At 39.7% G+C, this 23354-nt stretch overlaps 1 protein-coding gene across 2 annotated transcripts in view; it reads left to right on the plus strand.

The window, feature by feature from the left end:
- Positions 1 to 18431, plus strand: part of ITGA4 (integrin subunit alpha 4) — a 49247-nt gene extending 30816 nt beyond the window's left edge. For both annotated transcript variants that reach the window (XM_083368654.1, XM_083368655.1), the window contains 12 exons: positions 452 to 528; positions 5253 to 5403; positions 7496 to 7594; positions 8179 to 8258; positions 8588 to 8677; positions 10545 to 10635; positions 11374 to 11481; positions 13578 to 13697; positions 15673 to 15792; positions 16079 to 16177; positions 16652 to 16771; positions 17383 to 18431. In XM_083368654.1, coding sequence (XP_083224780.1) covers positions 452 to 528; positions 5253 to 5403; positions 7496 to 7594; positions 8179 to 8258; positions 8588 to 8677; positions 10545 to 10635; positions 11374 to 11481; positions 13578 to 13697; positions 15673 to 15792; positions 16079 to 16177; positions 16652 to 16771; positions 17383 to 17484 — 1257 coding nt within the window. In that variant the 3' untranslated portion in view covers positions 17485 to 18431. The remainder of the gene's footprint in view (positions 1 to 451; positions 529 to 5252; positions 5404 to 7495; positions 7595 to 8178; positions 8259 to 8587; positions 8678 to 10544; positions 10636 to 11373; positions 11482 to 13577; positions 13698 to 15672; positions 15793 to 16078; positions 16178 to 16651; positions 16772 to 17382) is intronic.
- Positions 18432 to 23354: the final 4923 nt, after the last annotated feature.

Here is a 23354-nt window from a genome sequence, read left to right on the forward strand (position 1 = left end):
TCTGAAGACTCAGGGCGGCTTACAAGCTTAGCAGTAGCCTTCATTCTATGTATATGCCTGCTTATTAGGGCTTTCACACACACCCCAAGCGGCATTATTACAAAGTCAGCTTAATTGCCCCCAACAATCTGGGTCCTCATTTTACCTACCTCAGAAGGATGGAAGGCTGAGTCAACCTTGAGCCTGGTGGGATGCGAACCTGCACTAATTGCAGGCAGCTGGTGTTACTTAAGGAGGCATTAGCCCACTGCTCCACCAAGGCTCTTTTAATGAGCCTTTGGTAGAGACAGATTGGCATGAATTGAAGTAGAAGGTGCCAAATTCATGTAATTTGAAAGGCAGAGGATGATGATGTTTTCTTACGGGTTATTTTGGATTTCATGGTAATAATATTTTTGAATATATACCTTCAAAATTATTCTAAAAAGTTGTTTCTGTTCTTCTTTCAAAGTTTGTCTTTGCAAGATTTTGTACTCAAGAAAATTGTTCTGCAAACCTTCAAGTTTCTGGAAAACTTACATTTCCAAAGTAAGTCCATTATAATTGAGAGAAAATGAACAAAAGCTTTATGAACTTAGCTTTCTACATAAAAAAAGTTCTTTTTAGAAAGAATGGAATCAGATATCAGAAAGTTCTGCAAAACATAAAGAATCATGTCTGCAAAACATAAAGAATCATGTCTGAGGTTTCACAGTGGAGTCAAAGAGGAGCTGAGTAAACATGTGGAGCCCTGGAACTATATGAGAAACTGTTTATATGATTATATTCTGGAATTATTCTGTTAGCTTCAATACATGTTTCACTGGTCTGTTTACATATACTGAACTATTATATACAATAGTTTGCTTCTTTCCCTTAGCATGAAATGCAGACTGTTTCCAATTCAATGTTATTTGTTTAACCAGATCAATCTATCCCATTCAACAAATAATGGTTAAAAAAAATCTGGCTTGATATTATGTGTGAATGCAACAAATGCATTAATGTCCATATAGAACCCTGCATTATAATTTAACAAAAGGATACATTTTTTGAAAGAGTATAGCAACTTCCTAAGATTAGATAATATAAAATATTCCTACAACCATTTGGTGTGGTAATGCAAGGTCACCTTCGTATTGTCACCTGATTAGATAGAACAGTGAAATTCCACTTATATGCACAGAATTCTAATATCTTCCCATGCTATTTTAGGCAGGGGAGGAATGTTATCCCTCCCTTATTCATTAGAATGCATAGACTTACCTCAGTGCAGACTTTGCATTTACTAATGGAAAGCATACATCTTTCTCCCTGGATCTTTGCATTTCTTCTGTTATAAAATTGTTACCTGTTACCTCATACTGTCTTTTGCTTCCTTCTCTGTAACGATAATTGGAGATGTAGCATTGTGAGAGTTGATTCAGAGTGCGGTAACTTCAAGGAGTTTATAAAGGGCTCATAAATGGTTTCCAGTCACTGATAAATGTAGGCGTGGATCATTCTCTAATCAAACAAGTTAATTCTGTCATCTGCGCTATTTTTGATATCTTCATCACTCATTCTTCTGTTGTGATATTTCACAGTCTTTCCATTTTTGAACATATAATAGTCTGTCAGGCCAATCTTATCTATCATGATGTGGGTTAATCGATACGTAGGCTGCAGTGATACCATCTGCAAAACTAATTTCATTAAAAAATATGTATTTTCACAGTCGTCCATAAATTAAAAGGGAAAGTAATTGTTTTTTCACATTCAAGCAGCAGTTCTGCTGAACTGCAAAATGCTTTTATGGGTTACAACGACTAGAATTTTTAAATTTCCCTTCTATAAAGGCAAAAGGTGCATGATCTGTTCTTCTATTTTCTGAATTTACCTGGCCTGTGAGTTTCTTCTTTTCAGGGCTGAATTAATCTTTTTTTTTCCCCTCCTTAGGAAACAAGCAAACCCTTACCTTAGAAATATTTCTCTACCTGAATGCTAATCCGACTTCATTTCTCTGTTTTGCACTTCTTTTGCATTGTCTTCTTTAAGAGCCACAGCCAACTTGTAAAATTCTGCATGACGTCAAAATAATTCATTTTAAACCTTCCTTAGAAATCGACAAGTCATTCAATTCCTATTGCTCCCCTCTTTCCCATTTCTCCAGAGTCGTGTTTTCTATGGAGATGAGTTGTAGCCTGTTTATGCCTTTCTGAACCATCAAGGAATTCATAGTGATTTGGTCTGCTTTAGAGGACTTCTGTTTTATCTCAAAAATCCCCTGGAGCTTTCAAAATCAGCTCAATTTGACATTCATCAATTTTTCCTGGATATCCTAGTTCTTAGGGTTGGGATAAAATAGGCTGAAGATTAATGCTAATATTTTTTTTAAAAAAAATATTAATTCATTAATTCATCTTTGTATTAGTTATATAGTGCCAACCCTACTATAAGTGTGAGGGATTAATCTGTTTAAATATATAAGGCAAGGAGGGAGGCTCAACATTTAGGGCAAAATGGTTAGGAAGGGAAACAGACATCTCCCTGTATTCACTGTTTCTACTTCCATGCCTCTTCCTGCTGTGAAGATTTTTTTCCAGTAGATGAAAACTACAACAACAACAACAACAAAATCTAATCATGTCATCTTTTGCTGGTAAAGAAAAAGCTCCCAACTTGAATAGTGGCAGGCAAAGGTGTAAACAAATAGGATTGGTGTTATCACATTTAGTTTTGCTTTCCACAAAATGTGAAACAGCAAATTATTTTCTCCAGATATTTATTCTTTACCTGTGAACAACATTTTTTTCCAGCCTCCTAACTTCTAATAATCAGGAGCTGGTGGTGTCTTTTCCGACTAACAAATGCTATTAGGAGACAGACGGTTTTGTGAGCAGTTGCTCGTCAGATGCACATGATCAGGTCTATGCATTTGATGCTGCAGCTTGTGAAATCTTATCCCTTTTAATAAAATTTTGCCAGTCAGAAAGGTGCTATCAGATTTCTTCTGACATTTTGTTACAGTAGGTGTCAAACTGCCGGCCCACGGGCCGGACTCGTCATGACAAAACAGCGCCCACCCCATTGCCGGCCATGGGGGAAAAGCTCCGTGATGTCATGTGACGTCGCAAGTTTGACATGTCTGCATTGGACTAATATGGCTCTCCTCCAACCATCTTACTAAGAAAGCTAGATAAGAATATTTATGATTTACACATGAATGTACACCTATGCTTTATCTGCCCATCTGCCCTTTCTAAATCAGATAACTTAATTAGCTTGAGTTGACACAGACATATTTCGTATAAATTGTGTGCACCGGATTAAAGGAAGAGCAAGAAACTCTTGAATAAAGTGAACAACTGCTAGTTTGCTTTATGGATGCTTCTAATCTACCCTGGGCACTTCTTCCTCCTCCACATCACCCTGCTAACAAAGCAAAACACAACAAAGGAGAAAGCAGGAAAAGGATTATCAATTATTTATATTTGAAGAAACTTTCAAGCATACCATTAGCTAGAGATCCAGCCACTGAAATATTAGTATTTGTATTTCGCATTTTCATTTGAAACTTAACTGCTTATGTAGTACTTTTACCTTCTGTTGTCTAAGTGCCAACTTTCCCCCCCCCCAAGGTATTAAATGACTAATGTATTGGTCTCAAGCCAGAATGTTTGATAAATGCCTATTTCAAGGCAGCTCTTCTGCAAGTCTTAATTAACGTTTAATGTCAAATTGAAGTTTACTTTCAAATTTTCTCAGGTGTTCCCCCCCTCCCCCGCTTTTTTCTTGTTAACCTGATTTGAGAACACTGGGTAAAACATAAGATAGACATGTTCGCTCATGTGCCCAAGTCCTGTCTTTCATTAAGCTTGACTGAGAGTAAAATGACAGACACACTGTGCAGCATAAGATAATGTATCAGCTGCATTAAAAAAGGGACATTTAACCCACAGTGATAGTGAAAGTAGCACGCACAGAAGTTACGTGTTATTATAGGGAACTGAGCAATTCCAGTTATATATAGGAAAACAGGTTTTCTAAAAAGGACGAAGAACTGAAGGATGAGTGTTTGAGCAGAGAAAGAGGACAAATAAAAGTTCGTCTTGGTGTTTGATATGTAGTTACTGATCAACTGCTATTGCATTGCTTAAATGCTAAGGGAAATTATATCCCCGCACATACGTTATCAGCTGAGGGATGGAAAAATTCTCAGTTTAGCAGGAAAATAAATAAACAGTTGTGTGCTGGCTACTTCAAATGCTTAGTAAAATGTTTTTCATTTTGTGGTAGACAGAGACAACTACACTCTATCTTGCAAAGAGATCAGCCTGATTCCTAATATAGAGACTGAATTTAATGGACTTCTTTTTTTTTAGCCCAAAGTCCACCCTCCGAAAACTAGATGACGATAGTGTAGGATAAAAGCTAAATTGGATCTGATGTATTTATGTTAAGTATAGATAAAATGGATATTCCGAGTGTATTTTTTTGTTGCATTGACATTTACAGTTTAATAGAAGTTCTGCAGAAGCCACACTAAGGGCTTTGGGAAATACAATATGTGCAGTCCAAATATAGATTTAAAAATATTTGGTTATAACTTTTATCTGATCTTTCATCTAGACAGCTCAAAGTATTGTATTGGGATTTTCCTTTGACCCACAAAACACATTTGGTTCTGTTATGATGTCTGTGAAGCTGGTTAGTTCTTGCCTCCCTCTGCTACATAAATTTGCCTAAAGCACCTAAATCCACAGAACCTGCTTAATATTTCATCATTTCTTGCTGTGATCACACTCCTGGAGTGAGATTCACCTGAAATGAGATTTTTTTTTACCCTTTAAGATGGACATAAACAACCAGTTTATTAAGTAATCAAAAATATTCACTTGGTAAATTATCACTAGACAGTTGGCTGCTTCTGTTCAATTTGAGATCAGGAGGGGCCAAATCAGCTTGCAGGAATTCATCTCAAAAATATAAATACGGGGAGTATTCTTTGATTATCTACAGGTGATGTCAATTAGTTTCATATCAAAGATGCATTTTGGAAATGATTACTTTCCAAAACGATAGCATAGTTCACAGCAAATTCCAGTTGGAAGGATGCACATATTTAATTTTGAAGTGGAAAAGCCAGGTCTGAACTTCTAACAGTAGGATGCAGAACAAAAGAAGAAATCTAAAATGAAATATAGCGTTTCCTTTTCTGTTGTATTAAAACTGCAGTTCAGAAAGAAGTGGTTTAAATTAAAATGGTGTATATTCTTATTCATTTCGTGTAGGCCTTATGAAAAGAAACCTTACCTTTCAGTGGGAAATGTGAAACAGCTGACGTTGAATATCACCTTGTACAATGCTGGTGATGATGCTTATCAGACCAGCCTTCATATCCAGCTGCCTAAAGGTCTCTATTTCACTAAACTTGTAGCACAGGTAAAAAAACCTATCTTCTATATCTTTGTATAAAATAATTTGCCAGACACTTTTTCATTCGCTCAGCTAAAAAAAAAAGCAAAAGTTTCATTTTAAAACATTTGAAACTTAATTCACAAGACAAACTGAAATAAAGCAGGGCGACTGATTTAAACCAATGTACAGAACTACAGTCATTCTTCCAGGCTGTTTGGTTCTCTTAATATTACTCATTGAATAAGAGAAAAAGATTGATAGATAAAAATAAAAAGTTTCCCTTTTTGTTTCATATAAATCAGTGGGGCTTACTGCAGAATAAGTATGTCAAGGACTACATAGTAAAACAGTTGTTTATAAAAACATATAAATTTTCCTTCAAAAGTTCCCCTTTCTTCTTTGGGAAGATTACAGCTACAATTTTCTAGCAAGGCAAAGTGTATTTAATTATAATGAAAATTTTTGATGTATTATTTGATGAAGCACCAAGCAAGCTATATGTCAAATACCACTTTTTGCCCAAGACAAAAAGGTTAAAAGCAGATATTTAACATAGTACAAAATTAGACCTAATTTGTTGAAACCTACAAATTGTCTCCTCCATGTGGCCAATGACACACGAACAACATAAAGTAAGTTACTCTGTGTTAAATGTAAGGACTACAAACAGCTTCCAATTTTCTTAGAAAAAACTGAATTAAGTTTATAGGAAGTGGCAGCCAGCAGGTATATCACCACCATCATCCCTCGTGGAAATCACTTTTGTTGGACCACACTACAGGCTATGAGTACACGTGCCACAAAACATTGTGCTTTCTTTATTATGGTCTGTTTCCCTTTCCTCTATCCAAAATAACAATGTCCCATCAACTTCATCCATTATAAAGTTTTCTTTAGCATGTGAAATATTTGTAACCTTTCAGTAGGCATGCTGTAATGTAACTGGATAGATAGAATTCACTCTTTTTCTCTCTGAATGATAAGCCTAACCAATGCTTCTGTAAAAACCTGAGGTTTACATTGAAGTGAATTAATCTTTCAGACTTTTATCAGTGATAGTGCTGGTGGTATTATTGGCCGGCAAAGATCACAGGAAGCGTGGTGATGATTACCACCACAGAAGGTTTTTTTCCCCTCCTGTTTTCTTGTTTTATTCAATGTTCCAAATACCTCTGTATTTCTTAGTAAGTGGGGGTGTAGGATTTTAATTTGGAGATGTGGAAGTTCTGTTAAACTTTTCTCTCTCTAAAAAAAAGGTGAAGGGGTCTCTGTGGATTTTACTCCACTAGTCATTGCTAACTATTGGGGGAGAGGGGTGTTCATCTCTGTTTCAAGGACATTGAGTCAGCACTGTCCGGAGACATTTCTGGAAGCCGTGTGGCCAGCAGAACATCACGGAGGGAGCGTTGTTAGCTTCCCACTGAAGTGATACCAATGTACCTCTTTGCATTTGCATGCTTTTGAACTCCTAGGTTGGCAGGAGCTGAGGGGTGAGGATGGGAGCTCACCCCATTGCATGGCACTCAGGTCTCAAACCCGGGCTGCCGGCTTTCCAGCTGAGAAGCCCAGCATCTTAAGTGCTGAGCCACCGCACACAGCCCTTTCTCCCTAAATCATTTTCTGATTTTTTTTCTTCCTTCAAAACTGCTATTTTCTTTTTTGGGGGGTGGGGTGGGGAAGCAAACCCTTTCAGAAAATAGGGAAAACAAATCAGTCAGTAAAGAAGAATCTTCCTTATAATCAAAAGTCTCACAGAACATTCTAGATCAGGGGTCCCCAACTGGCGGGCCACACCCCACTTCCTATTTGGAACAAGGCCTCGCGAGTGGCAGGCTGGCATGCACATGCGTGTACAGCTCCATTTGCGTGAATGGCGGGCCAGCATACATGTAGCTCCGCTACTGCAAGTAATGGGCCCACATGCACATGCGCACCAGCCCGCCGCTTGCACAGCCCAGGTCCCCTCTCTCCCTACTCAACTGGGCCACCAGGCCGCGAAGATTGGGGACTGCTGGTCTAGAGAGAGATTTTTTGTTACCGGGTCAATTTGAAAAATTGTTTTTGCAAAACTTTTGCCTCCTTCTGCCTCCTTACCTATTGTTCATTTTTACAATAGGAAGAAACACAGATACATTTTCAAATATCAGAAAAGGAAAATCATGGGGTGACAATTAACTGTAATATTGGATATATGTATGTTGATCATCTTTCAAAGGTAAGAATAAATATCAAAAGTGACTTAATTATATAGACTATACTCTTCGTTGTTATCATATCTGTATACCAAGGAACTATGATGGATCTCCTCAAATGTATGTTCTCTTACCAGAGTATTAATAATTATTAACAAAAAATGGTCTCCATATGCATTTTCTAGTATCTAGTAATTGGTAAAAAGATTAAAAATAGGTCAGATTAAAATGTTAAATTGCAGCATTTCTTAGATATGAGAACAGTAGTGTGACATATGGTAGCACTTTGGGGTTTGTTTGCTGTAGCTGTTTACAGCAGCTCAGTTCAGTGAAATGTTTGGAAACCATAAAAATGGAGGATGGCTAGTCATTAAGCAGAGTTAGGGGTACATCTGTATAGACAGGATTCCTAAGATGCTTAATAGTTAAATTAGTTTAAGACATAGGTCTGCATGTTGAGAACCTTATTGATTGTTAATCTATATGCTGCCTTGATAAGTGAATAGTTATAGACTTCAATAGTATAATTACAGCTAATTTACTGAATACAGTGCATGTTATAGATAGATAGAGTACAGATTGATTAAGTTAAAAATCATTTTTTCAGGTGGACATTAGTTTTGTGTTGGATTCAAGTTCACTCAGCAGAGCAGAAGATGACTTAAACATCAGCATTAATGCAACTTGGTAAATATTGCTTACTACAGGTTGTTACTTTAGACCTATATTTGAAAGAACAAAGAACTGCAGAAAAAAATAGATTTCATAATTTGCAGAAATTTCATGGAAATCAAATGTGATGGGGGCAAAATCTTCCTTTTGGGGGGTTGGAAAAATAGGCTGGATACAGTCCTCAAATGGACAAAACTCTTGTACCAAAATTATAGAAAATGTGCTTGCTTGCATTTGATCATGCTATCTATTGTTACATGTACTATGTTACAAAGAAAATCAAACAGTACCCAGGCCTGTCAGTAAACATTGCGATGTGTTGTAACATTTCTCTCCTTCTGTAGTGAAAACGAATTAGACCATGATCTGCTGTCCGATAACAGTGTAGTTTTAGCTTTGGCTCAGAAACACGAAGTTGAACTGAACATTCACGGGTAAGCATTTGGACATGTGTATAGAGCTGTTGTAAAACAACATTCAGACATTCACTGATTTCTCAGTGTTTTGAGCATGTGGATGTTCTTGTGTGTTCTTATTTAATTGCTCACCCTGAGCTCGTTTTTATGGAAAGGCAGTATAAAAACTTCACAAATGCTGTTTTAACAGGGTAACTAGGGAAATTCCGTGTTTGGGCTTTCAACCTTATAGAGGCTTAATGTTGTCCGACAACGTTAAAGATGGATAGCTGAGATTTATTTGAGTTACAAAAGCCCAATTTCAAAAAATGATATTAAAATACATAGTAGCCCTTGATCCTAATACAGCTTTTTAATAAATAAAAAGTTTTGAAATCTGTTTGAATAACATGTGTTAAACCTAATTGTAAGTTTGTATTTAGTTACAATTAAAATACATCTGTAGGAATATGTATTATAGTGTAAAAGTCAAGGAATACCAGCATTATTTTTTAAAAAAAGTGACATACACTTGGCAGAGTGCATACACTTGCATTTTAAAAGGTGCCTGGCTTCTTCGGAGAAGGCTAGAAAATACTCTTGTTTCAAAAGCTGCAGAGATATATACAGTGTTGACTATGCCCAACTAGGTAGAGCAGTTTTAGGCCCAGTACTCTTCAATATCTTCATAAATGACTTAGATGAGGGAATAGAAGGGGATCTCATCAAATTTGCAGATAACACTAAGCTGGCAGGAATAGCCAACACCCCAGAAGACAAGCTCAGGATCCAAAAAGATCTTGACAGACTTGAACAACCGGCCCTTTCCAACAAAATGATATTTAAGTTTTTACACCCAGGCAGGAAAAACCAAAGTTACAAGTAAAGATTAGGTGAAACCTGGCTCAAGAACAGTAACTGTGAGAGGAATCTTGGAATCCTAGTGGACAATCACTTAAAAATGAGTCAGCATTGTGTGGCAGGAGCCAAAAAAGCTAATACAATCCTCGGTTGTATAAATAGAGGCATAGAATCAAAATCACGTGAAGTATTAGCACTGCTTTATAAAGTCTTGGTAAAGCCACATCTGGAATACTGCATCTAGTTTTGGTCATCACGTTACAAAAAAGATGTTGAGACTTTGAAAAAAGTGCAAAGGAGCAACTAAGATGATTAAAGGCCTGGAAACTAAAACATATGAAGAATGGTTGCAGGAAGTGGGTATGGCCAGTCTAGAGAAAAAAAGGACTAGGTGGGGACATGATAGCAATATTCCAGTATTTGAGAGGTTGCCACAAGGAGGAGGGGGTCAATTTATTCTCCAAAGAACCAAAAGGCAAGACAAGAAACGGTGGAAACTAATCAAGGAGAGAAGCAACCTGGAATTAAGGAGAAACTTCCAAACAGTGAGGATAATTAACCAGTGGAACAGCTTGGCTTCAGACGTTGTGGGTGCTTCATCACTCAAGGTTTTTAAGAAGAGACTGGACAGCCACTTGTCTGAAATGATATAGGGACTCCTGCTTGAGCAGGGGCTGGACTAGAAGACCTCCAAGGTCCCTTCCAGCTCTATTCTGATTTAGTCTTTCCAAAATAGCTGAGTTCTTTTTTGATACTCAGATGCAAGCTGGATATGTGACCGACTCTACGAAGACAGTCAGTCCCAGCAGATGAGACCTCCATCTCGTCTCCATCTCTACTCTCTCAGAACTGCTCTGGAAGGCCACATTCAGATTTAGAGGCCATGTAGGAAAGCAGGAGGAAAACAGCGATGAGAACTGCAATTACGGGAGTTTAATTGGATGTAACTAAGTTTTAGATCTGTGTGGTACTCAAACGGTACTCAAAGAAGTTATCTTACGATGGATTCCACTTTAATCAGTATTTTCTCTTTTATTGTTTGTAGGTCTGTGTCTCCAGCCTCATTTATTTACGGACCCGCCGAAGAAAAATCACCACTTTCTTGCATGAAGGAGACAATCAATATCACTTTCTACGTATGGACATTATCCTCTATTTTCATTGTCTTACTTTTGGAATAATGAATTAAAGTAAAATTAGATTATTATTTTTTTTAAAAAAATGCTTTCTCATGACTGAGGTGGATTTGAATCTTAAGTCTTCCCAATCCAAGTCCAACATCTAACCCTCTGCAAAATGGCTTTCTTGGCCACTGAAGCTCTGCCCACGCTGATCAATCTCTGAACCCTATTCATTTAATTTTATCCATTATGTCGCAGCTACTCTCTTTTTGCAGTGAAGGAGGTCGTCTCTGTTTTTTAAATCATAAGTGCCGTTGTGAATCGCCACATTTGTTATAATGTAAATATTCCCTTTCAAAGATGGGTGTTTAATTTTTGCTCCGTGCATTCATTGTTTCAAAAAAAAAAAAAAAGACTTTCTTGCTGGGGCAATGGCAAATAAAGAGCTATTTTTGTATCTTCCAGCATAGGTTTAACTGTTTAATTATTATGCTTTTCCTGTGGTCTTGCAATGTCCTTTTAATGCCGTTTTGTATACCTTAAGTATGCTTTGGACACTGATCTGCAAATGTTAAAAAAATGTACAGGCGTTTTAGCAGTATATGTTCAGTAAATGTTCAGAATTCAACATTTGGAAGTGAAAGATTTTTAAAATTCCAATTGTTTTTTTAGGAGGAAGGTGATAGGGTGCAATAGTTGTCATATCAATTCAGATAAAATACTAATTCAGCTCTGGCCTTCTGTATACCAAAGGTCAGTAATCCTGGAGTGAGTCTGGCTCCCGATGTAAATCTGCTGATACAGATACCCAATTCTTTTCTACCAAGAAATGACAGGCTGTTTAATATACTGGATGTCAAGGTATGCTTAATTTATTTTCTGGATTTGGAACATGAAATGTGATACAGCATAACCAATTGTCCAGTTGTTAGCTTTCTACATGGATCTGAAAGCTTTATCAATGATTGTGATACGCTGTCTTTGATTGTGATACGCTATCTTTAAGAGGAAGACCAAACCAGCAATGCCATTAATGGGAAAAAGCCCTGTGCGCTCACACAGGGAGGGTCTCCTCAGGGTGCCGTCAGCCAGACAATGTCGGCTGGCGACCCCCAGGGGTAGGGCCTTCTCTGTCGGGGCGCCTGCCCTTTGGAATCAGCTCCCCCGAGAACTTCGGATGGCCCGAGATCTCCGGTCCTTTCGTCGCGACCTAAAGACATACCTTTTCCAACTGGCCGACCTGGACTGACGACGGGTTTTTTAATTTTGTTTTAATTTTTATTGGTTTTTAGTGGGGCTTTGTAAAATTTAATCTCTTTTAATATTTGTATTTACTGTTTTTATTGTTGTTAGCCGCCCTGAGTCCTTCGGGAGATAGGGCGGCATACAAGTCCCATAATTAAATGAAATTAAAGCAGCATAGGGGAGAGTATGTTACAACAGATTAAGACAGGCAAAGGGGGGGGGCTTAACAATCTTTTGTTTATTGATGAGTATCTGCTTTGACTTCAGAAAACACCAGAAAATACTATGAAAGAATAGTTGAGTAATTGAATTTCAAGCTAGAGGGGCAGCAACATCCACAAGGGATCACAATCTACAAGATTTTGGGAGTGATGCAAGACCCACTCCTTTTGTACATGCCTCAGGATCACACAAATTTGCAAAAAGGAACAGGTCTGGTATCATGACCTTTTGACACATTGATGCTGCCTGCCTTAAATGCTTGTGGTTCCCTGATGTTGATTTACACTGCAATTGGCATCTTGCTTTTGAGCTGGACTGTTCAAGATCAGTACATAATTTTAATAGGAAAGTAATAAATAAGTTACTTCCATAGAAAGGGAATGAGATTGAGGTAGGGATGTTCAAAACTTTTCAAACATGATTAAGCTCCAAATAGTTGTTTTGAGTTTAAAACAGCTGGTTTGCGTTGTGTCAGTCACTTTGGAAGTGTTCTGAGGTCACGGCAACAGTTTCACACTCAAAATGCTCTCAGCCCAAATGACACAGCTGTTCCAGCTTAGAGGACTATATTTGGAATTTGAAGCTCTTCTCATGGCTCGTATTAGGAGAAAAGAGTCAGTTATGCTGCATCACCAGTAAAATCCAGCCAGTCATAGAACGTTTGGGGTTCTTTTTCCCATATAAAATAATATTTTTTCCAATATGGACATGAAGACTTGTGATAGGTACTATGAGCCCTTATGAATGGTCTTTGTGATTACTGCATGCTGGTGCTTTTCTACTCTTTAAGATGTGCCTTAGGAAATCTTTAAAAGGGCTACAATTGTCCTTCCTAGCTGTCACCTCAAGCTAGGAAATGGACAGCAGATATTTATTTATTTTATTTATTTTATTTTATTACATTTATATACCGCCCTTTCCCGAAGGACTCAGGGTGGTTTACAGGGTAATTAAAAACCAAAAATACAAAAGTTAAAAAACCAAGTTTAAAAAAGATTAAATTTATCCCTGTATAAATAAAACCCCAATTAAAATAAATTAATCCTCAGCCTGGGCCAGAGAGCTCGAAGAGCCAGGTCTTCAGGCCCCGGCGGAATGAACGGAGGTCGGGGGCATTCCTCAGCTCCACTGGCAGCTGGTTTCAAAGGGCAGGCGCCCCCACTGAGAAGGCCCTATCCCTAACAGATATATTTTAATAATAAAACTATAAAGTAAAATAGCTGTCCTGCTTATAAAACTATATCCCCTTTTCTTCACTTGCATCCTCATACCCCAGAATCTTTAAAGACATGGATTAAAGTATGGATCAAATTTAGATAGCATTAAAGCTTAGCTATAAGCTTGCTCTTCCCATTATTACTTGAATTTGTTTCATTTTAATTAAGGAAGTTTTATAATTTTTACTGAGTTGATTTATGATGTTATATGCAATGTCTGCAAATTTCTTTGGTATCAAAATGTAAGTCAATTATGATTTTGCTCATTTGCAGACCACTGATGGACAATGTACCTATGAAAGTCACAGGAGAGACTGTATTTTACCAGAAGAACAGGGAAATATGGTGCAAGATCTTATTATATTCCTCACAAAACTTGACAATAGACCACTGGTAATTTCACTGTTTTTTTTTACTAATTTGTTAAAGCTGTAATGTCCTCCTATTGCATATTTCTGCCTTATAAGCAGAGTTTTCAGAACCACAGAGCAGCTTGTTTATGCTTAAATAATTTGTGCCTCATTTCAGTGTTATCTGGGAACAAGCCACATTGTACTTAAGGGCGTTTATTTCTCAAAAGACATAGGCAGGATTGTGCTGTCAGGAACTCAACAGTTGGAAGTAAACTTACAAAGACTTAAAGAATAGCACAGTTACACTTGCTGAGGCTTCAGTACTCTTAAAATTTGAAAGCTTAATGGCTCATATTCAAGACAGTTGACAAGTGATAACCAGTGCCTCCTGTTAAATGTCTTTCCATAAATTAGAAATACATTACTATCAAATGCTTTTACACGTGAGGCTTTTCCAAAAGCCAGATTAATTTAACTTGCTTTCTTCCAGACGGGACTTGCCACAAGGTAGCTCAGCAAACACAGGTTCTGCCTACACAAACAATACGGTATCTGTCTCAATGGTGCTGTTCTTAGAAACAATGTGCTGGGTTGGTAGATTTACCTACCCAAGTAAAACAATAACAACTACCTATTGCTCTAAGTCAGGGGTCTTCAAGCTTGGCCCTTTTGTGACTTGTGGACCTCAACTCCCAGAATTCCTCAGCCAGGCACGCTGGCTGAGGAATTCTGGGAACTGAAGTCCACAAGTCACAAAAGAGCCAAGTTTGAAGACCCCTGCTCTAGGTTATTAATGCTGAGTTTAGTCATTTGTCAGAGCCTGATCAGCTGAGAGGGAGAGCTGTGCTTTACTGGGAAGAAGCCTTTATCTCTTGCATTCATCGCAGTCACCCAGTCACAGCTGTCAGGCACTGTGGGTGGGTAACATTTGCAGCAAAGCATCTATGGGGAGGGGTGTCAGGTAGCATGCAAAATGTGAGGTAGTGTCTTGCTAGCCTAGCCCTGTCAACTTCTTGGAGCTGGAGTTGTTGGAGTTCACGAGTTGATGTTGAATTGCTAGATTACTCAGGCAACCTGTTAACACACTGAAGCAGAAGCAGTTGCTGCTTGTCTGTCCTTCTGACCCCAAATCCTTGTCTTTTGGTAGGTAGCCATAGCGGTATGTAGGGATGACCATGGGAGACAGGGCAATGAGACTGTACCAATGGATCAGTCACATAAAAGGCAGCTTATCCCACCGCAGGAATGTGTGGGGCAAAAGGCTTAGAAAAGACCCTCCCTAATTTGGGGGCTGTAAACGGGAGAGAAGCACTTTCAGACTAGCAAAATTATGTTAACCTAACCTTTTAATAAAGTAGAATTAGGTCACCTGGTCATGGTTCCCTGTCTGGTATATCTCGTAAGGCTGAGAGTATTGGAGATAGCATTGACTCCAGCCACTCTGTCCATTGTAGAGTTACCTGTCAGCTATTACCCCCCACAGAGGGCCAGGGGTACGACTGCACTAGCTAAAAGCAAACAATAATTGCCGGGAAGATTGCACCATGTTGCATCTTCATCTCAACCACTGCCAAAGCATGACATGCAAATGGCAAAACCTGTGTTGGAAACACATGGCAAACCCTCTTAAATTTTAGGTTCAAAAGAAGGACCTGAGCTTCAGAAGAACCTGAACTGAACTTGGTCTCAAATATGGGCTGGAGTTGACAGGAAAGTTGCTTCATGCAGAAGCATCTCCTTCAAAAACAATTATTCAAAAACCCTCAAGCTGGATTTAAGGGGACGTGTAAATGTGCTTCTGTTAGCTATTGCCTATGAGCTAATGTGATTCACGGGATAAGAAATGAATCCCACATTCTTTTCTAATCTGAGCAAGCCTGAAGTGAAAATTTAGTTGTATAGTATATCCCAGTTGGTGTACAAACATGCTTATGCTCCATTTTGCTTATATATCTATGTGTGCTGCACTCATTTTACTCTATATAATACATCTTTATATTCTTTCTCTCCTAAAGTTTTGTATGAAGAATGATCCACTGTGTTGGCAAATATTTTGCAAAATTGGAGACATGGAGAGTGGAAAGGAATCAACTGTTCATGTTCAACTTGAAGCAACACCTTCACTATTAAGCATAGTAAATATTTTAATCTTTGTGCTATCATACTGAAGGCTATGTAATCATATTCTTAAGTGTTGGAGAACCACAGACAAAATGTCATGTTTCAGTACCAGATTAAGTAGTTGCTTAGTACTTTTTCTCTGAATACCCTCAGCTGAAAAGCATTTAATTTTGAATAGGCTTAGTCCTATGTAGACTCTCCATCTTACCTCCTTAGCCTCACTTATTATTTCATATTGTTTTTATCTGAACCTTTACAGAGCAATTGATTTAAAATATTTTTTTGACTTCTTAACAATAGGATGAAGCTTCAGTGCTTACCTTTCAAATAAAAGGAGAAGTTTCAGCAGATCAAAATCCCAGAGTTATTGAACTCCATAAAAATAAGCAAACCACTTATGTAAGTATTATTTGAGAGTCAGACAGTAAAGGAGAGGGAACATTAGTATTAACCCAGATCTGCTTGGATTTATTTTCGAACCCAAAGCAGACGGGATTTATCATTCGGCATTAGTTCTTGCATTATTTCAGCATCCGACGTCTATTCTGCTATGTATAAAACGGGCTGTTGGGAAGAAGCACATTATTTTGTTTGCATCTGTTTGCAAGAAAGCCATATTTGTAATGTCATAAACACAGGATCTTTACTGCATGATTATGTAGTCGGAAATTGTACTGTAATCAGAGTTCAAGCATACCCCTGAAATCAGTGGCATTCTGACTTTTGTGAGATTTCTTTTATACTGTATATCTGCTTTGAGGGCAAAAAAGTCACGGCTCAAATCCAAACTGTACTTCTGTGAGAAGCGGAACCAAGAGTATTCCAAAGATGTGTTTCTACCTGCGATAACTGTGTATGTTTTATTTTCTACAGGTCATTTTGGAGGGACGTCATAACCAAAAGACAAAACATAGTGTCAGTGTCCTGCTTATTTCAATAGGTTCGCTATTTGGAATTGTTTTGCTTTTGCTTCTTATATTAGTTTTATGGAAGGTACGTATTTCAGTTTTCATCTACACATTGGTGTATTTTTACACGAAAAGAAATCAGCAACGTGCTCTAGAATACATAGCTTTTGCTATTATTTTTATTTGGCATTTGGGAACAAATGTGGTTTTTTTATGCAGCTTATTAACTTTAATGTGATTTGGGGGAAATGATAGCATAAAATGAACAGAGAATTCCAGTAGCCATTTGGACAGATGACAAGGGGAGGGAGAAGTGAGGCTTTGGAATCATGGGAGAAAGTGGTTAGCAGTTATAATTCAAGAGATTTTAGGTTGCCCGACTTCCCAAATAAATAGTTTCTTGTTTCATTTTAAACATTTTGCAATTTGGGAATTGATATAGATTTAAGTGTTAGAGGGAGAATGCTTTTTTTACTTTGGTTCATCCTCCTGCTGGATGAAATGTGTGCTTTTTTTAAATGTAAAAAATAAGTTTTTATTCGGGATGTTTAAACTTTGGGATGTATTTTGAGTATAGGTGAATCTTGGTATATTAAACCCATGGGTAATGTTCTTTTTCTAAAATACAAATATGCATATGTATTAGTGCTTTGAAATTGCAAACTTTGTAACTATTTTTGGAACTGTGTATTCCAGGTGGGATTCTTCAAAAGAAAATACAAACATTTTCCTGAGGAAAAAAATGGAAGTGAAAGTTTGGAGTTTTTTAAACATATTCACAATGATACCTCAGAGTAGCAAGTTTGGTAGAAGTTAAGGATTATCTGCTACAAGAACCGTTAAATCTTAAGGCCCCATGTCATAGGTGAAAGGAATGGGCTTCCGAAAGCAACAAATCATAGAAAACTCTGAAGGCTAAAGATATTCAAGACTTCTAATCAAAAGGAAAGAAAACCTCAAAATGCAAGAACAAGGAAACACTAGCAATTGCTCCTTGGTTTTTTAAAAAGTACTTGAGAAGGAGCATTGTACTAATCACACTTGAATCGCGAATGTATAACCTCCCTTACCAAGACATTCCAATGTACAGGAGGACGCTACATCAGCCCAGTTTTAGTCTCCACACAATTAACGTAGAGCCGTGTTCTCCCCTTCTAGTTCCTAAAATGAAACCAGTGACATCATTTTTTTTAGATTTGCAAATTTAGTGGATGCTGGCAATTTTTATTCTAGTGTCTTCACCTTGCTCTGGAAATACTGGGAACCTCCAGGTAAGAACTAGGCTTATATGTAGGACCTCTTCAATGAAAGAAGGGAGGCATTTTTTATTTTTATGCAATCTTGGATTTCCCCTCCGTTGTATCTGTTTGGACTTACCATGCATCTTGGAAGCCTGGAATATTGGCATTCTCTTATCAGTTAAGGGCCCCTACTGATAGAGGGTCCTACAGGCAGAGAATGAGGGTCAGTGATGATGAAGAAACTAACCTGGTGTGTGAGCTCTTCCTCTGCATATTGAACTGAAAAACCAAATGACAGAATATTGCTTTTGGCTCAAGGTCTGTATGAGATTTTTCTTGTTGTGCAACTCTCAGCCATGTTTTGAGGGTTTCTACCTGGCTGGGTTGGAGAAGTCCTCCCATTGTGTAAAATCAGGGAAATGGCAGTTACCACTCTTCCTCTTATGCAATCATTTTATTTATTTTTGTATTTTAAAGAAATAAAGAGAGACAATCTTTTCCTAATTTTTACATAAATGTATTTTCTTGTCCACTTTATACTGGTTAAGAATGTTTAGCATAAGGCTTGAGATGGTGAAGTAGTGCACTTTAACCCCAAGGTGATTATCTCAGCAAAACAGTCTATGACATCAGTTGTACCTCGAAAGCATTAAAGACTGTGATTTAAAAGAACAATCCGTTCTATCACTGTATAACCCTACACTGTAAAAATGAATGATCACCAACATTGAACTAATAAAATATTAAATAAAATGGAACATGAAGCTGTCAAATAGTTGTAGATGTTCAAATACATCACTAAATGTACAATTTTGTGACATGAGTGTTATTTTTAAAGTGAATCTTTACAAACATCAAAGTTATTAACCATTAGACTTTCCCTGTATAATTTACTTACGAAGGCTGGCTTTTGCAATGTTGTATCATTTACCGTATTTTCCGGCGTATAAGACGACTTTTTAACCCATGAAAATCTTCTCAAAAGTTGGGGGGTCGTCTTATACGCCGGGTCATCTTATACGCCGGAAAAAAAACTCCGGCGCGGCTCCGGGACACGGCTGGGCGGGAGCGTCGGGCGGCTCTCCCCACGCGAAGGCGGCGCTGCCTGTTGGCTCTTGGCCCGAGGGGAGGGCCTCGCGCCCGCCGGACTCACCTGTCACCAGCACTGCTCTCCCCCCTGCGGGGATGCGCTTCCGCCGGGCGGTGCTGTCGGAGACAAGCCAGCCTGGTGGCTGGGATCGGAGCTGCGCACCGGACTAAGAGGCCGTTTCGTGAGGTGAGAGGGCGGCGGGAGGGGGGAAGGAGGTGCTGTGAGCAGCTGCTACTGCCCGCCCTGCTTTTTGCAAGCAGGCTTCCAGCAGCGGGAGGCTCTGGGATGAGCTTTGGCACGTCTTCCCTGTGCTGTGCTCTGTCGGTGGCTCAAATCCGGAGTCTCAGCCTCCCAGCTGATCAGCAGAGCAACGAGCGGCTGGCAGGCCAGGTAGCCGGGTTGCTGCACGGATTCCCCCCCCCCCACTTCGGTTGATTGTCGAGCCCGGGGCTTGACAGCCGCTCCTGCTCAAAAGGCAGGGTTCAGCAGCCGGCGAGGCGCTCGTGCGGAGCTCTCCCAGAGCTGGCGGGCCAAACGGGGACTGGCCTCGCCTGCTCTGCGCCAGAGTGGTACCCGCGGAGGCGGCCAAGGGCAAGCAGGGCAAGGCCGCTCCTGCTCAAAAGGCATGGTTCGGCGGCCAGCGAGGCACTCATGCGGGGCAATGGGGGAGAAGCAGGCTGATCGCCTTACAGGTACCTGGGACTCTGACGCACTTTCCCAGCCATGTGTGCCCCGAAGAAGCGCTGATCAGAAGTCAATCTGGTTGCTGCACTACAAGTCCCTGGGGAGGGTGGGGCCTCGCTCTGCGCCTGCGCGCGCCCTCTGTAGGGTTCCTGCAGGCCGCTGCCAAGCAGCATGCTTTCCGGCAGCAAGTGAGCTGGGAAGGAGCGGAGCGCGGGGGGAGGAGAAGGTGCCCAGGAAAAGCAGCTACACCGAGAGGCTGCACGCCCAGTCCAGCTCCATGAGGGGCAGGGTAGGAAGCCGGCCGGGAAGAGGGACCGGGAGCCCGGGCCGAGCGCGCCTCGGCCGACAGTGAGAGGGAAGTGCACGAGTTCTAAAAAACAGGCTGCGGGCGAAGCTGCCCCGCCCTAGGCCCAATGGGAGAAGTTCAAGGCCTGGGGGGGAAGCAGGAGGGGCGCCGGCCGCGGCGCAGTGGCGGCTGCCCCCCCGGCGCTGCCTGCCGCCCGGGAAACACTGCACCTCGGGGGCCGGCAGAAGCGCGGGAGCAGCGGGAGGGCCGGCGGAGCCAGTCGGGCCTTCGCCTCCTCTGCGACGGGCAGGGCATGTAAGTATTTTCCGGCGTATAAGACAAAACCTTGAAAAACTTCTTAAAAGTAGGGGGTCGTCTTATACGCCGGGTCGTCTTATATGCCGGAAAATACGGTAACTCTTGAAAGCCTAAGAAGACTTATTTAAAAATGAACAGTTTCATTTAAAAATGAACAGTTTACTTCTGACAATCTCTCCTATACCCTCCATGCTAAGAATGTAAATTTATCACTGTAATTTGCTTACTAATCTTTCATACAGAGGCTGGAAACCTCTATATCAGACATAAATGTTTGCATGGTATTTCCCACCTTAAAAGTCCTACTGGGACTACTGCAATATGCTCGAGGAACTTTCTCGTGCTCCTCAAGGACATTGCAGTAGTCCCAGAAGGTACAAAATGCAGCTGGTACAAAATGCAGAAACATACGTTTGCAAACGATGTTGGCTATTTGGCACACGTAACACCGTTGCTTTGGGGACTGCAATGATTGCTAGGGTGCTTCCGTGTGCAATTCAAGATGCTGGTTGTCACCTTTAAAGCCCTTCGTGAGATTTAACTGAAGGGCTGACTTCTGCCATTGTTTCTGCCCATCCAATCTAATCCAGCGGGATGGGCATGCCCTGGGTTCTGTCAGCCATGGAATGTCACCGTGAGATAAAAAAAACCTTGTGAACTGCCCTGAGTCCTACGAGAGAAGGGCGGTATATAAGTTTAATAAATAATAATAATAATAATATGCCTTTTCTGCCACCTGTCCTCCGGAACACTCGCCCTCCTGAGATTAAGATGGCCTTCAACCCTGCTGACCACCTGGAAGGCCTTGAAGACTTGGCAATGTGCCTGGGCCTCAGATCCCAAGTGCGTGAAGGGCCCCATTTCCTGGTAATGTTGACACCAACATTATATCATCTCTTGGCTTCTATTTGTATTTCATTTCTTTTGGTATATATAGTTTTTTTGTTTGCCATGCAGAGACACTGGTTTGAGATGGGCAGCTATAGAAATTGAATAATTCAATTTTCAATTCAGAACAGAGCTGGAAGGGACCTTGGAAGTCTTCTAGTTCAAACCCCTGCTCAAGCAGTAGACCTAGGCCATGTCATACACGTGGCTGTCCAGTCTCTTCTTAAAAACCTCCAGTGATAAAGTACCCACAACTTCTGAAGGCAAGCCATTCCAGTGGTTAATTGTCCTCACTGTTAGGAAGTTTCTCCTTAATTCCAGGTTGCTTCTCTCCTTGATTAGTTTCCATCCATTGTTTCTTGTCCTGCCCTCTGGCGCTTTGTGGTAGCCCCTCAAATATTGGAATACTGCTATCATGTCGCCTCTAGTCCTTTTCTCTAGAGTAGCCATACCCAACCTTTCTCATATGTTTTTGTCTCCAGACCTTTAATCACCGTAGTTGCTCTTCTCTGCCCTTTTTCCAAAGTTTCAACATCTTTTTTCCTAATGTGGTATTCCAAGTATGGGCTTACTAAGGTTTTATAAAGTGGTACTTACTTCATGCGACTTTGATTCTATGCCCCTGTTTATAGCAACCAAGGATTATATTAGCTTTTTTTGGCTGCTGCTGCTGCACACTACTGGCTCATATTTAAGTGATTGTCCACTAGGATTCCAAGGTCCCTTTCACGGTTACTGTTTTTGAGCCAGGATTCACCTAATACATATTTGTACTTTTCATTTTTCCTGCCCGGGTGCAAAGCCTTGCTTTTCTCCACATTAAATTTCATTTTGTTGGATAGAGCCTATTGTTCAAGTCTGCCCTGATCCTTTTGGAAACTGAGCTTGTCTTTTGGGGTGTTGGCTGTTCCTGCCAGTTTAGTGTCATCTGCAAATTTGATGAGTTCCCTTCTATTCCTTCATTTATGTAACCATTTATGTTACATTATTGATGTTTATTTGAAATAATAAAATACTGGAACAGTGATAAACCTGTGAAAGTCTTCCGAGTGAATGAAACTCTTCTTGACATTATTAAAGCAGGCAGGTCTTTCAGAAGCTGATCCCATCTTTGCATTTGCATGAAATGGATGTTTATGCGGAGACAACTCGGAGCAGCTGGATGAAGAAGAGGCAGCTGACTTAAATCATTAAAAAGTACTACGCTGAATGCAATCCCATTTATTACAGAACCCCTTTCAAAGGATCTGCACATCCCTGGCAATGTTAATAATTCTCTATCTATTAGAGAGCCAGTTTGGTATGGTGACGTACCAGGGTAAAAACAAAGACTGCAGGTCCTAGTCCTGCCTTAGGCACAAAGCCAGCTGGGTGACCTTGGGCCAGACATTTTCATCCCTAGGAAGGAGGCAATGACAACTTTCTTCTGAAAAACCTTGCCAAGAAAACTGCCCAGAAAGAGTCCAATAACAGGACACAATTGAACGGAAGAAAAAAAAAATCTAGCCACATAGCAAGCAAGGAATAGACTTTGTAGCCCAGAGTAATGCACACAGAGTATGTATTTTGATTGTTTATTACAACTAAGAGAGTGAAAGAACTTGCAGTGGGAACATCCTACTATGTTTCCAGTATATGGTCATCTTCCAACTAGGTATGCTTTTTACAAAATGAAACCATGCAAAGAATTTGTTGCTTTTGCTGTTTTTTATTTATGAATGAATTATACAAGGAACAAAGGCTTTATATAAGGCCACAACGTACAAATGCACCAATTTCTGTTTCCAAAATCTGCCAACTTATTACCAGTGAAACTATGTTTAAATGTCTAGTTGATATGCCAACTTTTATTTAATTTACTCGTATAAAATCATAATTCATAGCTAAGTATTTTAGTTGTTTTGCTTTAAAGAACAATGAAAAATATTCTGTTGGTATGCTGATATATTTCTATTTCAATTAAAAACAGTAATAATGTTATATATTAACTCCAAATATCCTGTAATTTGTGAATTATTAGAAAGGAGTCCTTAAGATGTTCTAAAAAGGTCGCTGAATGTCCGGTGTAATGCATGGGTTCATTCATTATAATCAACTAATAGAAGACTTGAACCAGGTCCAGAACTCCTGATCAAGAGGCAAAGCTTAGTGACAGAAAACT

This window comes from Vipera ursinii (assembly GCF_947247035.1).
Source record: "Vipera ursinii genome assembly, chromosome: 1".
Taxonomy (NCBI): Eukaryota; Metazoa; Chordata; class Lepidosauria; order Squamata; family Viperidae; genus Vipera; species Vipera ursinii.